The sequence below is a fragment of the Pithys albifrons genome, chromosome 3 (genome assembly GCF_047495875.1).
Source record: "Pithys albifrons albifrons isolate INPA30051 chromosome 3, PitAlb_v1, whole genome shotgun sequence".
Lineage (NCBI taxonomy): Eukaryota > Metazoa > Chordata > Aves > Passeriformes > Thamnophilidae > Pithys > Pithys albifrons.
The window spans coordinates 101,809,379-101,825,046 of record NC_092460.1 but is presented as its reverse complement, the minus strand read 5'-3'; the positions used below and the strand labels follow the sequence as shown (position 1 = coordinate 101,825,046).

Here is a 15,668-nt window from a genome sequence, read left to right as displayed (position 1 = left end):
CCTCAAGCACTGGGGGTCCCCAAGCGGGGGTTGCCCAGGGGCGGCGTCTCGGGCGCCATAGGTCCCTAAGAGAGGGTTGCCGAGCAGCGAGCCCTTGGGCGCCGGGGGTCCTCAAGGAGGGGTTGCCGAGGGGCGTCGCCTTGGGCGCCGGGGATGCCAAAGGGAGGGTTGCCGAGCGGCGACGCCTTCGGCGCAGGGGGTCCCCGAGGCGTGGTTGCCATGGGGCGACACCTTGGGCGTCGGAGGTCCCCAATGGGCGGTGGCAGGGGCAAAGCCTCGGGTACCGGGGGTCCCCAAAGGGGGGGTTGCCAAAGGGGCGGCGTCTCGGGCGTCATAGGTCCCTAAGGGGGGGTTGCCGAGGGGAGGCGCCTCAGGCGCCGGGGGGTCCCCAAGGGGTGGTTGCCGAGGGGCGATGCCTCGGGCGCCATGGTTCCCCAAGGTGGGGTTACAGAAGGGCGGCGCCTCGGGGGCCGAGGGTCCGCGAGGAGGGGGTTGCTGAGCGGACACGCCTCAGGCGCCGAGAGTCCCCAAGGTGGGGTTGCTCAGGGGCGAGACCTCGAGCGCCAAGGGGTTCCCAAGGGAGGGTTGCCGAGGGGCAACGCCTCGGGCGCCAGGGGTCCAAAAGGGAAGGTTGTTGAGGGGCAATGCCTCGGGTGCCGCGAGTCCCCAAGAGGGTTTGCCGAGGGTCGACGCCTCGGGCGCCGGGGGGCGCTCAAGGGGTGGTTGTTGAGGGGCGACGCCTCAGGCACCTTGGTTCCCCAAGGTGGGGTTACAGAAGGGCGACGCCTCCAGGGCCGAGGGTCCGCGAGGAGAGGGATGCTGAGCGGACACGCCTCAGGCGCCGAGAGTCCCCAAGGTGGGGTTGCTCAGGGGCGACACATCGAGCGCCAGGGGTTCCCAAGGGAGGGTTGCCGAGGGGCGGCGCCTCGGGCGGCTGGGGGTCCCCAAGGCAGGGCTGCCGAGGGGCAGCGCCACAGGCACTGAGGGTCCCCAAGGCGGGCCTGGCCGAGGGGCGGAGCCTCAGGCGCCGGGGGTCCCCAAGGCGGGGCTGGCTTAGGGGCGGCACCTCGGGAGCTGGGGTCCCCAAAGGGGGGTTGCCGAGGGGCAAGATCTCAGGCGCCGGGGGTCCCCAAGAGGGGGTTGTCGAGGAGCAAAGCCACGGGCGCCAGGGGGTCCCAAAAAGGGGGGTTGCCGAAGGGCGACGCATCAGGCGCCGGGAGTTCCAAAGGGGAGGTTGCCAAGGGGCGTCGCCTCGGGCTTCAGGGGTCCCAAAGGGTGGGTTGCCGAGCGGCGACGCCTCCGGCATGGGGGTCCCCGAAACGTTGTTGCCGTGGGGCGACGCCTCGGGCGCCAGTGGTCCCAAAAGGGGGGGCTGCCGAGTGTGGGTGCTTTGGGTGCCGAGGGTCCCCAAAGGGGGGCTGGCCGAGGGTCGGTGCCTCGGGCGCCGAGAGTCCCCAAAATGGGGTTGCCGAGGCACATCACTCGGGCGCCGGGGGTCCCAAAAAGGGCGGTGCCTCGGGCGCCAGGTTTCCCCAAGAGGGGGCTGTCAAGGGGCGACACCTCAAGTGCCGGGGATCCCTAAGGGGGGGCTTTCCGAGGGGTGACACTTTGAACGCCGTGGGTCCCCAAATGGGGGGTTGCTGAGGATCGACACCTCGGGCGCCGGGGCTCTCCAAGGGGGTATTGCCGAGGTGCAACACCTCGGGCTCCAATGCTCCCCAAAGCAGGGTTGCCGAGAGGCGACACCTCGGGCGCCGGGGGTCCCCAAATGGGGGGTTACCGAAGGGCGAGCCCTCGGGCCCCGGGGTTCCCTAGGGGGGGTTTCCGAGGGGCGACACATCGGTCGCCGGGATTCCCCAAGGGGAGGTTGCCAAGGGGTGATGCCTCGGGCGCTGGGGCTGCCAAAGGGGGGGTTGCCAAGGGGCGTCACCTCGGGCACCGGGAGTCACCGGGCTGAGGTTGCCGAGGGGCGACAGCTCGGGCACCGGGGATCTCCAAGGGAGGGTTGCCGAGGGGCGACACCTCAGGCGCCAGGGCTCCCCTTAGGAGGGTTCCGAGGGGCGACACCTCGGGCGCTGGGGGTCCCCAAGGGGGTGATCCCGAAGAACGACACTTCCGGCGCCTCAGGTCCTCAAGGGGGGGTTTCTGCTGGGCAACACCTTGGGCTCCAGGGATCCCAAAGAGGGGGTCCGAGGGGCGACACGTTTGGCGCCGGGGGTCCCCAAAGGGGGTTGCCGAGGGCCGAGCCCTCAGGCCCTGGTTTTCCCCAAGGGGGAGTTTGCCGATGGGCGAGCCCTCGGTCGTCGGGGGTCCCCAGGGCAGGCCTGGCCGAGGGGCCTAGCCTCGGGCGCCGGGGATCCCCAATGCGGGGATGGCCGAGGGGCGGCGCCCCGGGTGTTGGGGGTCCCCAAAAAGGGGCTGGCCGATGTCTGGCGCCACGGGCACCGAGGGTCCCCAAGGCGGGCCTGGCCGAGGAGCAAGCTCTCGGCTGCCGGGGGTCCCCAAGGCGGGGCTGGCCAAGGGGCGACGCCTCGGGCGCCGAGAGTCCCCAAGGGGGGGTTTCCGAGGGGCGAGATCTCGGGCGCCGGGCGTCCCCAAGAGGGGGTTGCCGAGGAGCAAAGCCTCGGTCGCCGGGGCTCCCCAAGGGGCGGTTGCCGAGGGGCGTCATTTCGGTCGCCGCTGGATCCCAAGAGGGGGTGTCTGAGGGCCGTCACCTCGGGCGCCGAAAGTCACCGGGCTGAGGTTGCCAAGAGACGACACCTCGGGCGCCGGGGCTCTCCAAGGGGGTATTGCCGAGGTGCGACAATACCCAAGGCAGGGTTGCCGAGAGGCGACTACTCGGGCGCCAGGGTTCCCCAAACGGGGGGTTGCCGAGGGGCGAGCCCTCGTGCGCTGGGGGTCCCCCAGGAGGGTTTCCGAAGGGCGACACATCGGTCGCCGGGACTCCCCAAGGGGAGGTTGCCGAGGGGCGACGCCTTGGGCGCTGGGGCTGTCAAAGGGGGGGTTGCCGAGGGGCGTCACCTCGGGCGCCAGGAGTCACCGGGCTGTGGTTGCCGAGGGGCGACGACTCGGGCGCCTCAGGTCCCCAAGGAGGGGTTTCCGCTGGACAACACCACGGGCGCCAGGGATCCCAAAGAGGGGGGATGAGGGGCGACACCTCGGGCGCCGGGGGTCCCCAAAGAAGGTTGTCGAGGGCCGAGCCCTCGGGCCCTGGCTTTCCCAAAAGGGGAGTTTGCCGATGGGCGAGCCTTTGGTCGTCGGGGGTCCCCAAGGCGGGCCTTGCCGAGGGGCGGAGCCTCGGGCGCCAAGGGTCCCCTAGGCGGGGCTGGCCGAGGGGCGGAGACTCGGGTGCCGGGGGTCCCCGAGGCGGGCCCTGGCCGAGGGGCGGAGCCTCGGTCGTCGGGGGTCCTCAAGGCGGGGCTGGCCGAGGGGCGGCGTCCCGGGCGACGGGGGGTCCCCATGGGCGGGGATGGCCGAGGGGCGGCGCCTCGGGCGCCGGAAGTCCCCAAGGCGGGGCTGGCCGAAGGGCGGAGGCTCGGGCGTCAAGGGTCCCCAAGGTGGGGCCTGGCCGAGGGGCGGAGCCTCGGGCGCTAAGGGTCCCCAAGGCGGGGCTGGCCGAGGGGCGGAGCCTCGGGCGCCGGGGGTCCCCAAGGCGGGGCAGGCCGATGGGCGGCGCCTCGGGCGCCGGGGGTCCCCAAAAAGGGGCTCCCGAGAGGCGGCGCCTCGGACGCCTCGGGTCCCCAAGGCGGGGCTGGCCGAGGGGCGGAGCCTCGGGCGCCGAGGGTCTCCAAAGTGGGGCTGGCTTAGGGGCGGAGCCTCGGGCGCCGGGGGTCCCCAAGGTGGGGCCTGGCCGAGGGGCGGAGCCTCGGGCGCTAAGTGTCCCCAAGGCGGGGCTGGCCGAGGGGCGGAGCCTCGGGCGCCTCGGGTCCCCAAGGCGGGCCTGGCCGAGGGGCGGAGCCTCGGGCGCCAAGGGTTCCCAAGGCAGGTCTGGCCGAGGGGCGGCGCCTCAGGCGCTAAGGGTCCCCAAGGCGGGGCTGGCCGATGGGCGGCGCCTCAGGCGCCGGGAGTCCCCAAAAAGGGGCTCCTGAGGGGCGGCGCCTCGGACGCCTCGGATCCCCAAGGCGGGCCTGGCCGACGGGCGGAGCCTCGGGCGTCAGGGGTCCCCAAGGCAGGGCTGGCTGAGGGGCGGCACCATGGGCGTCGCGGGTTCCCAAGGCGAGGCTGGCCGAGGGGTGGCGCCTCAGGTGCCGGGGGTCCCCAAGGAGGGGTTGCCGAATGGGGGGGCGCCTCGGTCGCGAGGGTCCCCAAAGTGGGGGGTTTCCGAGAGGGGGACGTCTCAGACATTTTGGGCACCGGGGGTCCCCAAGGGGGGTTCCCGAGGGCCGACCTTTTTGGCGCCGGGGGTCCCCAAGGGGGGTTCCCGAGGGCCGACATTTTGGGCATTGGGGGTCCCCAAGGGGGGTTCCCGAGGGACGACATTTTGGGCACCGGGGGTCCCCAAGGGGGGTTCCCGACGGACGACATTTTGGGCACCGGGGGTCCCCAAGGGGGGTTCCCGACGGACGACATTTTGGGCACCGGGGGTCCCCAAGGGGGGTTCCCGAGGGCCGACATTTTGGGCACCGGGGGTCCCCAAGGGGGGTTCCCGAGGGCCGACATTTTGGGCGCCGGGGGTCCCCAAGGGGGGTTCCCGACGGACGACATTTTGGGCACCGGGGGTCCCCAAGGGGGGTTCCCGAGGGTCGACATTTTGGGAACCGGGGTCCCCAAGGGGGGTTCCCGAGGGCCGACATTTTGGGCGCCGGGGGTCCCCAAGGGGGGTTCCCGAGGGTCGACATTTTGGGCACCGGAGGTCCCCAAGGGGGATTCCGGAAGGACGAAATTTTGGGCACCGGGGTTCTCCAAGGGGGGTTCCCGAGGGGCAACATTTTTGGCACCGGGGTCCTCAAGGGAGGTTTCCGAGAGACGAACTTTTGGGCACCGGGGTTCCCCAAGTCGGGCTCCCGAGGGCCGACATTTTGAGCACCGGGGGTCCCTAAGGGAGGTTCCCAAGGGACGACGCTTTGGGCACCCGGGTCCCCAAAGGGGGGTTCCCGAGGGCCCACATTTTTGGCACCGGGGCTCCCCAATAGGTGTTTTCGGGAGGGCGACATTTCGGGCACGCAGGTGGGGTCCCCGGGTGGGGCTCCCGAGGGGCGACATTTCGGGCACCGGGCGCCGGGAGGTCCCCGGTGGGGGCTCCCAAGGGGCCTGCATTTCAGGCAACGGGGGCGGGGGTTCCCGGCGGGCGCTCCCAGAGGGCGGCATCTTGGGCACCGTGAGGTGGGGTCCCCGGTGGGAACTCCGGGGGGCGACATGTCAGGCACCGGGGTGAGGGAGTCCCTGGGGTCCCCAAGGCGGAATTGCCGAGGGGCGACGCCACGGCAACCGGGACTCCCCAGGGCGGGGCTGGCCGAGGGGCGGCGCCTCGGGCGCCGGGGGTCCACAAGGCGGGCCTGGCCGAGGGGCGGAGCCTCGGGCGCCATGGGTCCCCAAGTCGAAGCTGGCCGAGAGGCGGCGCCTCGGGCGCCGGCGGTACCCAAGGGGGGGTTGCCGAGGGGCGAGCTCTTGGGCGCCGAGGGTCCCCGAAGGTTGGTTGCCGTGGGGCGACTACTCGGGCGTCAAAGGTCCCCAATGTGCGCCAGCCATGGGGCAAAGCCTCGGGCGCCGTAGGTCCCTAAGGGGGGGTTGCCGAGGGGAGGCGCCTCGGGCGCCAGGGGTCCCCGAAGGGGGGGTTGCCGAGGGACGACATTTCGGGCAGCGGGTTCCCCAAGAAGGATTCCCGAGGGACGACATTTTGGGCACTGGTGTACCCCAAGGGGGAGTTGCCGAGGGTCGACGCCTCGGGCGCCGGGGGTCCCCAAAAGGGGGTTGCCGAGGGGCGAAGACTCGGGCGCCGGGGGACCCCAAGGCGGGGCTGGCCGAGGGGCGGCGCCTCGAGCGCCGAGGGTCCCCAAAACGGGGCTGGCCGAGGGGCGGAGCCTCGGGCGCCGAGGGTCCCCAAGGCGGGCCTGGGCGAAGGGCGGAGCCTCGGGCGCCAAGGGTCCCCAAGGCGGGCCTGGCCGAGGGGCGGAGCCTCGGGAGCCGAGGGTCCCCAAGGCGGGGCTGGCCGAGGGGCGGAGCCTCGGGCGCCGAAGGTCCCCAGGGCAGGCCTGGCCGAGGGGCGGAGCCTCGGGCGCCGAGGGTCCCCAAGGCGGGCCTGGCCGATGGGTGGCGTCTCGGGCGCCGGGGTTCCCCAAGGCGGGACTGGCCGAGGGGCGGAGCCTCGAATGCCGGGGGTCCCCAAGGCGGGGCTGGCCGTTGGGCGGCGCTTTGGGCGCCGGGAGTTTCCAAGACGGGGCTGCCGAGGGGCGGCGCCTCGGGTCCCCAAGGCGGGGCTGGCCGAGGGGCGGAGCCTCGGGCGCCGGGGGTCCCCAAGGCGGGGCTGGCTTAGGGGCGGCGCCTCGGGCGCCGGTGGTCCCCAAAGGGAGGTTGCCGAGGGGCGAGATTTTGGGCACCGGGGGTCCCCAAGAGGGGGTTGCCGAGGAGCGACGCCACAGGCCCCGGGGGGCCCAAAAGGGGGGGTTGCCGAGCGGCGACGCCTCCGGCGCTGGGGGTCCCTGAGGCGTTGTTGCCGTGGGGCGACGCCTCGGGCGCCGGCGGTCCCAAAAGGAGGGGCTGGCCGAGTGTGGGCGCTTTGGGTGCCGAGCGTCCCCAAAAGGGGGCTGGCCGAGGGGCGGCGCCATGGGCGTCGCGGATTCCCAAGGCGGGGCTAGCCGAGGGGCGGCGCCTTGGGCGCCGGGGGTCCCCAAGGAGGGGTTTTCGCTGGGCAACACCTCGGGCGCCGGGGATCCCAAAGAGGGGATCCGAGGGGCGACACCTCGGGCGCCGGGGGTCCCCAAGCGGGGTTGCCGAGGGCCGAGCCCTCAGGCCCTGGTTTTCCCCAAGGGGGAGTTTGCCGATGGGCGAGACCTCGGTCGTCGGGGGTCCCCAAGGCGGGGCTGGCCGATGGGCGGCGCCTCGGGTCCCCATGGGCGGGGATGGCCGAGGGGCGGCGCCTCGAGCGCCGGAAGTCCCCAAGGCGGGGCTGGCCGAGGGGCGGAGCCTCGGGTCCCCAAGGCGGGGCTGGCCGAAGGGCGGAGCCTCGGGCGCCGAGGGTCCCCAAGGCGGGCCTGGCCGAGGGGCGGAGCCTCGGGCGCCGAAGTCCCTAAGACGGGCCTGGCCGAGGGGCGGAGCCTTGGGCGACTGGGGTCCCCAAGGCGGGCCTGGCCGAGGGGCGGAGCCTCGGGCGCCGGGGGTCCCCAAGGCGGGCCTCGCCGAGAGGCGGAGCCTCGCGCGCCGGGGGTCCCCAAGGCGGGGCTGGCCGAGGGGCGGAGCCTCGGGCGCCTGGGGTCCCCGAAGCGGGGCTGGCCGATGGGCGGCGCTTTGGGCGCCGTGGGTCCACAAGGCGGGCCTGGCCGAGGGGCGGAGCCTCGGGCGCCATGGGTCCCCAAGTCGAAGCTGGCCGAGAGGCGGCGCCTCGGGCGCCGGCGGTACCCAAGGGGGGGTTGCCGAGGGGCGAGCTCTTGGGCGCCGAGGGTCCCCGAAGCGTGGTTGCCGTGGGGCGACGACTCGGGCGTCAAAGGTCCCAAATGTGCGCCAGCCATGGGGCAAAGCCTCGGGCGCCGGGGGTCCCCAAGGGAGGGTTCCGAGGGGCGGAGCCTCGGGCGCCGTAGGTCCCTAAGGGGGGTTGCCGAGGGGAGGCGCCTCGGGCACCAGGGGTCCCCGAAGGGGGGGTTGCCGAGGGACGGCATTTCGGGCAGCGGGTTCCCCAAGAAGGATTCCCGAGGGCCGGCATTTTGGGCACTGATGCACCCCAAGGGGGAGTTGCCGAGGGTCGACGCCTCGGGCGCCGGGGGTCCCCAAAAGGGTGTTGCCGAGGGGCGACGCCTCGGGCGCCGAGGGTCCCCAAGGGGGGGTTGCCGAGGGGCGACGCCTCGGGTGCCGAGGGTCCCCAAGGGGGGGTTTCTGAGGGGCGACGCCTCGGATCTCGATGGGGGGTTTGCCGAAGGGCGACATATCGGGCTCTGGAGGCCCCCAACGAAGGGTTGCCGAGGGGTGATATTAAGGTCGCCTAGGGTCCCCAAGGCGGGGCTAGCCAAGGGGCGGCGCCTCGGGTCTCCAAGGAGGGGGTACTGAGGGGCGACCCTTCGTGCCCCGAGGGTCCCCAAAGAGGGGGGGTGCCGAGAGGCATCACCTCGGGAGCGAGGGTTCCCCAAGGGGGAGTTTCCAGGGGCGACGTCTAGGGCGCCGGGGGTCCAAAAGGGGGGGTTGCCAAGGGAAGACGCCTCGGGCGCCGGGCTTCCCCAAATGGTGGTTGCCGAGGGCCGAGCCCTCGGGCGCCGGGGCTCCCCAAGGGGCGGTTGCCGAGGGGTGTCATTTCGGTCGTCGTTGGAACCCAAGAGGGCGTTGCCGAGGGCCGTCACCTCGGGCGCCGGAATTCACTGGGTTGAGGTTGCCGAGAGGCGACACCTCGGGCGCCGGGCCTCCCAAATGGGGGGTGGCCGAGGGGCGATGCCTTGGGCTCCAGGGTTCCCCAAGTGGGGGCTGTCGAGGGGCGACACCTTTGGCGCCGGGGGTCTCTAAGGGGGGGCTTGCCGAGGGGCGACACTTTGGGTGCCGTGGGTCCCCAAAGGGGGGGTTGCTGAGGATCGACACCTCAGTCTCCGAGGGTCCCCAAGGGGGGATTTTCGAGGGGCGATGCCTCGAGCGCCGGGGCTCCCCAAGGAGGGATGCCGAGGGGCGACATTTCGGGCACCGGTGGTTCCCAAGGGGAGGGTGGCCGAAGGGCGACGCCTCGGGCGCCGGGGGTCCCGAAGTGGGGGTTGCCGAGGCGCGACACCTCAGGCGCCTCGGGTCTCCAAGGGGGGGTTTCCGAGGGGCGACACCTCGGGCGCCGGGGGTCCCCAAGGGGGGTTGCCGAGGACCGAGCCCTCAGGCCCTGGTTTTCCCCAAGGGGGAGTTTGCCGATGGGCGAGACCTCGGTCGTCGGGGGTCCCCAAGGCGGGGCTGGCCGATGGGCGGCGCCTCGGGCGCCTCGGGTCCCCATGGGCGGGGATGGCTGAGGGGCGGCGCCTCGGGCGCCGGAAGTCCCCAAGGCGGGGCTGACCGAAGGGCGGAGCCTCGGGTCCCCAAGGCGGGGCTGGCCGAAGGGCGGAGCCTCGGGCGCCGAGGGTCCCCAAGGCGGGCCTAGCCGAGGGGCGGAGCCTCGGGCGCCGAAGTCCCTAAGACGGGCCTGGCCGAGGGGCGGAGCCTTGGGCGACTGGGGTCCCCAAGTGGGGGCTGTCGAGGGGCGACACCTTTGGCGCCGGGGGTCTCTAAGGGGGGGCTTGCCGAGGGTCGACACTTTGGGTGCCGTGGGTCTCCAAAGGGGGGGGTTGCTGAGGATCGACACCTCAGTCTCCGAGGGTCCCCAAGGGGGGATTTTCGAGGGACGACGCCTCGAGTGCCGGGGCTCCCCAAGGAGGGATGCCGAGGGGCGACATTTCGGGCGCCGGTGGTTCCCAAGGGGGGGGTGGCCGAAGGGCGACGCCTCGGGCGCCGGGGGTCCCGAAGTGAGGGTTGCCGAGGCGCGACACCTCAGGCGCCTCGGGTCTCCAAGGGGGGGTTGCCGAGGGGCGACACCTCGGGCGCCGGGGGTCCCCAAGGCGTGGCTGGCCGAGGGGCGGAGCCTCGGGCGCCGGGGGTCCCCAAGGCGGGGCTGGCTTAGGGGCGGCGCCTCGGGCGCCGGTGGTCCCCAAAGGGGGGTTGCCGAGGGGCGAGATTTTGGGCACCGGGGGTCCCCAAGAGCGGGTTGCCGAGGAGCGACGCCACAGGCCCCGGGGGGCCCAAAAGGGGGGGTTGCCAAGGGGCGACGCATCGGGCGCTGGGAGTTACAAAGGGGGGTTGCCGACGGGCGTCGTTTCGGGCTTCAGGGGTCCCAAAGGGTGGGTTGCCGAGCGGCGACGCCTCCGGCGCTGGGGGTCCCTGAGGCGTTGTTGCCGTGGGGCGGCTCCTCGGGCGTCAGGGGTCCCCAAGGGGGGCTGGTCGAGGGGCGGCGCCATGGGCGTCGCGGATTCCCAAAGCGAGGCTAGCCGAGGGGCGGCGCCTCGGGCGCCGGGGGTCCCCAAGGAGGGGTTTTCGCTGGGCAACACCTCGGGCGCCAGGGATCCCAAAGAGGGGGTCCGAGGGGCGACACCTCGGGCGCCGGGGGTCCCCAAGGGGGGTTGCCGAGGGCCGAGCCCTCAGGCCCTGGTTTTCCCCAAGGGGGAGTTTGCCGATGGGCGAGACCTCGGTCGTCGGGGGTCCCGAAGACGGGGCTGGCCGATGGGCGGCGCCTCGGGCGCCTCGGGTCGCCATGGGCGAGGATGGCCGAGGGGCAGCGCCTCGGGCGCCGGAAGTCCCCAAGGCGGGGCTGGCCGAAGGGCGGAGCCTCGGGTCCCCAAGGTGGGCCTGGCCGAGGGGCGGAGCCTCCGGCGCCGAGGGTCCCCAAGGCGGGCCTGGCCGAGGGGCGGAGCCTCGGGCGCCGAGGGTCCCGAAAGCGGGGCTGGCCGAGGGGCGGAGCCTCGGGCGCCGGGGGTCTCCAAGGCGGAGCTGGCCGAGGGGCGGAGCCTCGAGCGCCGAGGGTCCCCAAGGCGGGCCTGGGCGAGGGGCGGAGCCTCGGGTGCCAAGGGTCCCCAAGGCGGGCCTGGCCGAGGGGCGGAGCCTCGGGAGCCGAGGGTCCCCAAGGCGGGCCTGGCCGAGGGGCGGAGCCTCGAATGCCGGGGGTCCCCAAGGCGGGCCTGGCCGAGGGGCGGAGCCTCGGGCGCCGAGGGTCCCGAAAGCGGGGCTGGCCGAGGGGCGGAGCCTCGGGCGCCGGGGGTCTCCAAGGCGGAGCTGGCCGAGGGGCGGAGCCTCGAGCGCCGAGGGTCCCCAAGGCGGGCCTGGGCGAGGGGCGGAGCCTCGGGTGCCAAGGGTCCCCAAGGCGGGCCTGGCCGAGGGGCGGAGCCTCGGGAGCCGAGGGTCCCCAAGGCGGGCCTGGCCGAGGGGCGGAGCCTCGAATGCCGGGGGGTCCCCGAGGCGGGGCTGGCCGAGGGGCGGAGCCTCGAATGCCGGGGGTCCCCAAGGCGGGGCTGGCCGAGGGGCGGAGCCTCGGGCGCTGAAGGTCCCCAGGGCAGGCCTGGCCGAGGGGCGGAGCCTCGGGCGCCGGGGGTCCCCAAGGCGGGCCTGGCCGATGCGTGGCGTCCCGGGCGCCGGGCTTCCCCAAGGCGGGGCTGGCCGAGGGGCGGAGCCTCGAATGCCGGGGGTCCCCAAGGCGGGGCTGGCCGTTGGGCGGCGCCTCGGGCGCCGGGATTTTCCAAGACGGGGCTGCCGAGGGGCGGCGCCTCGGGTCCCCAAGGCGGGGCTGGCCGAGGGGCGGAGCCTCGGGCGCCGGGGGTCCTCAAGGCGGGGCTAACTTAGGGGCGGCGCCTCGGGCGCCGGTGGTCCCCAAAGGGAGGTTGCCGAGGGGCGAGATTTTGGGCACCGGGGGTCCCCAAGAGGGGGTTGCCGAGGAGCGACGCCACAGGCCCCGGGGGGCCCAAAAGGGGGGGTTGCCGAGCGGCGACGCCTCCGGCGCTGGGGGTCCCTGAGGCGTTGTTGCCGTGGGGCAACGCCTCGGGCGCCGGCGGTCCCAAAAGGGGGGGCTGGCCGAGTGTGGGCGCTTTGGGTGCCGAGCGTCCCCAAAAGGGGGCTGGCCGAGGGGCGGCGCCATGGGCGTCGCGGATTCCCAAGGCGGGGCTAGCCGAGGGGCGGCGCCTCGGGCGCCGGGGGTCCCCAAGGAGGGGTTTTCGCTGGGCAACACCTCGGGCGCCGGGGATCCCAAAGAGGGGATCCGAGGGGCGACACCTCGGGCGCCGGGGGTCCCCAAGGGGGGTTGCCGAGGGCCGAGCCCTCAGGCCCTGGTTTTCCCCAAGGGGGAGTTTGCCGATGGGCGAGACCTCGGTCGTCGGGGGTCCCGAAGACGGGGCTGGCCGATGGGCGGCGCCTCGGGCGCCTCGGGTCGCCATGGGCGGGGATGGCCGAGGGGCGGCGCCTCGGGCGCCGGAAGTCGCCAAGGCGGGGCTGGCCGAAGGGCGGAGCCTCGGGTCCCCAAGGCGGGCCTGGCCGAGGGGCGGAGTCTCCGGCGCCGAGAGTCCCTAAGGCGGGGCTGGCCGAGGGGCGGAGCCTCGGGCGCCGGGGGTCCCCAAGGCGGGCCTGGCCGATGGGTGGCGTCCCGGGCGCCGGGGTTCCCCAAGGCGGGGCTGGCCGAGGGGCGGAGCCTCGAATGCCGGGGGTCCCCAAGGCGGGGCTGGCCGTTGGGCGGCGCCTCGGGCGTCGGGAGTCCCCAAGACGGGGCTGCCGAGGTGCGGCGCCTCGGGCGCCTCGGGTCCCCAAGGCGGGGCTGGCCGAGGGGCGGAGCCTCGGGCGCCGGGGGTCCCCAAGGCGGGGCTGGCTTAGGGGCGGAGCCTCGGGCGCCGGTGGTCCCCAAAGGGAGGTTGCCGAGGGGCGAGATTTTGGGCACCGGGGTTCCCCAAGAGGGGGTTGCCGAGGAGCGACGCCACAGGCCCCGGGGGGTTCAGAAGGGGGAGTTGCCGAGCGGCGACGCCTCCGGCGCTGGGGGTCCCTGAGGCGTTGTTGCCGTGGGGCAACGCCTCGGGCGCCGGCGGTCCCAAAAGGGGGGGCTGGCCGAATGTGGGCGCTTTGGATGCCGAGCGTCCCCAAAAGGGGGCTGGCCGAGGGGCGGCGCCATGGGCGTCGCGGATTCCCAAGGCGGGGCTAGCCGAGGGGCGGCGCCTCGGGCGCCGGAGGTCCCCAAGGAGGGGTTTTCGCTGGGCAACACCTCGGGCGCCGGGGATCCCAAAGAGGGGGTCCGAGGGGCGACACCTCGGGCGCCGGGGGTCCCCAAGGGGGGTTACCGACGGCCGAGCCCTCAGGCCCTGGTTTTCCCCAAGGGGGAGTTTGCCGATGGGCGAGACCTCGGTCGTCGGGGGTCCCGAAGACGGGGCTGGCCGATGGGCGGCGCCTCGGGCGCCTCGGGTCGCCATGGGCGAGGATGGCCGAGGGGCGGCGCCTCGGGCGCCGGAAGTCCCCAAGGCGGGGCTGGCCGAAGGGCGGAGCCTCGGGCGCCGAGGGTCCCTAAGGTGGGCCTGGCCGAGGGGCGGAGTCTCCGGCGCCGAGGGTCCCCAAGGCGGGGCTGGCCGAGGGGCGGAGCCTTGGGCGCCAGGGGTCCCCAAGGCGGGCCTGGCCGAGGGGCGGAGCCTCGGGCGCCGAGGGTCCCCGAAGTTTGGTTACCGTGGGGCGACGACTCGGGCGTCAAAGGTCCCCAATGTGCGCCAGCCATGGGGCAAAGCCTCGGGCGCCGGGGGTCCCCAAGGGGGGGTTCCGAGGGGCGGAGCCTCGGGCGCCGTAGGTCCCTAAGGGGGGGTTGCCGAGGGGAGGCGCCTCGGGCGCCAGGGGTCCCCGAAGGGGGGGTTGCCGAGGGACGACATTTTGGGCAGCGGGTTCCCCAAGAAGGATTCCCGAGGGACGACATTTTGGGCACTGGTGCACCCCAAGGAGGAGTTGCCGAGGGTCGACGCCTCGGGCGCCGGGGGTCCCCAAAAGGGGGTTGCCGAGGGGCGAAGACTCGGGCGCCGGGGGACCCCAAGGCGGGGCTGGCCGAGGGGCGGCGCCTCGAGCGCCGAGGGTCCCCAAGACGGGGCTGGCCGAGGGGCGGAGCCTCGGGCGCCGAGGGTCCCCAAGGCGGGCCTGGGCGAGGGGCGGAGCCTCGAATGCCAGGGGTCCCCAAGGCGGGGCTGGCCGAGGGGCGGAGCCTCGGGCGCCGAAGGTCCCCATGGCAGGCCTGGCCGAGGGGCGGAGCCTCGGGCGCCGGGGGTCCCCAAGGCGGGCCTGGCCGATGGGTGGCGTCCCGGGCGCCGGGGTTCCCCAAGGCGGGGCTGGCCGAGGGGCGGAGCCTCGAATGCCGGGGGTCCCCAAGGCGGGGCTGGCCGTTGGGCGGCGCCTCGGGCGTCGGGAGTCCCAAAGACGGGGCTGCCGAGGTGCGGCGCCTCGGGCGCCTCGGGTCCCCAAGGCGGGGCTGGCCGAGGGGCGGAGCCTCGGGCGCCGGGGGTCCCCAAGGCGGGGCTGGCTTAGGGGCGGCGCCTCGGGCGCCGGTGGTCCCCAAAGGGAGGTTGCCGAGGGGCGAGATTTTGGGCACCGGGGGTCCCCAAGAGGGGGTTGCCGAGGAGCGACGCCACAGGCCCCGGGGGGCCCAGAAGGGGGGGTTGCCGAGCGGCGACGCCTCCGGCGCTGGGGGTCCCTGAGGCGTTGTTGCCGTGGGGCGACGCCTCGGGCACCGGCGGTCCCAAAAGGGGGGGCTGGCCGAGTGTGGGCGCTTTGGGCACCGAGCGTCCCCAAAAAGGGGCTGGCCGAGGGGCGGCGCCATGGGCGTCGCGGATTCCCAAGGCGGGGCTAGCCGAGGGGCGGCGCCTCGGGCGCCGGAGGTCCCCAAGGAGGGGTTTTCGCTGGGCAACACCTCGGGCGCCGGGGATCCCAAAGAGGGGGTCCGAGGGGCGACACCTCGGGCGCCGGGGGTCCCCAAGGGGGGTTGCCGAGGGCCGAGCCCTCAGACCCTGGTTTTCCCCAAGGGGGAGTTTGCCGATGGGCGAGACCTCGGTCGTCGGGGGTCCACAAGGCGGGGCTGGCCGATGGGCGGCGCCTCGGGTCGCCATGGGCGGGGATTGCCGAGGGGCGGCGCCTCGGGCGCCGGAAGTCGCCAAGGCGGGGCTGGCCGAAGGGCGGAGCCTCGGGCGCCGAGGGTCCCCAAGGCGAGCCTGGCCGAGGGGCGGAGCCTCGGGCGCCGAGGGTCCCCAAGGCGGGGCTGGCCGAGGGGCGACGCCTCGGGCGCCGGGGGTCCCCAAGGAGGGGTTTCCGCTGGGCAACACCTCGGGAGCCGGGGATCCCAAAGAGGGGGTCCGAGGGGCGACACCTCGGGCGCCGGAGGTCCCCAAGGGGGGTTCCCGACGGACGACATTTTGGGCACCGGGGGTCCCCAAGGGGGGTTCCCGAGGGACGACATTTTGGGCGCCGGGGGTCCCCAAGGGGGGTTCCCGAGGGCCGACATTTTGGGCATTGGGGGTCCCCAAGGGGGGTTCCCGAGGGACGACATTTTGGGCACCGGGGGTCCCCAAGGGGGGTTCCCGACGGACGACATTTTGGGCACCGGGGGTCCCCAAGGGGGGTTCCCGACGGACGACATTTTGGGCACCGGGGGTCCCCAAGGGGGGTTCCCGAGGGCCGACATTTTGGGCACCGGGGGTCCCCAAGGGGGGTTCCCGAGGGCCGACATTTTGGGCGCCGGGGGTCCCCAAGGGGGGTTCCCGAGGGCCGACATTTTGGGCGCCGGGGGTCCCCAAGGGGGGTTCCCGAGGGGCAACATTTTTGGCACCGGGGTCCTCAAGGGAGGTTTCCGAGAGACGAACTTTTGGGCACCGGGGGTCCCCAAGTCGGGCTCCCGAGGGCCGACATTTTGAGCACCAGGGGTCCCTAAGGGAGTTTCCCAAGGGACGACGCTTTGGGCACCCGGGTCCCCAAAGGGGGGTTCCCGAGGGCCCACATTTTTGGCACCGGGGCTCCCCAATAGGTGTTTTCGAGAG

At 74.3% G+C, this 15,668-nt stretch overlaps 1 protein-coding gene across 1 annotated transcript; it reads right to left on the bottom strand.

Moving 5' to 3' along the window:
* Positions 1 to 769: 769 nt before the first annotated feature.
* Positions 770 to 10,100, bottom strand: LOC139669604 (basic salivary proline-rich protein 4-like). Its single transcript, XM_071550103.1, has 2 exons — positions 9,934 to 10,100; positions 770 to 1,388 (listed from the first exon to the last, which is right to left on the bottom strand). The coding sequence occupies exons 1-2, from the start codon at positions 10,098 to 10,100 to the stop codon at positions 770 to 772; spliced, it is 786 nt and encodes a 261-aa protein (XP_071406204.1).
* Positions 10,101 to 15,668: the final 5,568 nt, after the last annotated feature.

Coding starts and splice junctions, on each gene's coding strand:
- LOC139669604 (XM_071550103.1), bottom strand. CDS start 10,100: ATGGCGCCGCCCCTCGACCAGCCCCCCTTGGGGACCCCTGACGCCCGA. Junction 1,389..9,933: donor CCCGTCGGCAACCCCCCTTT/GTAACTCCCAGC, acceptor CGGCACCCAAAG/CACCCACACTCGGCAGCCCC.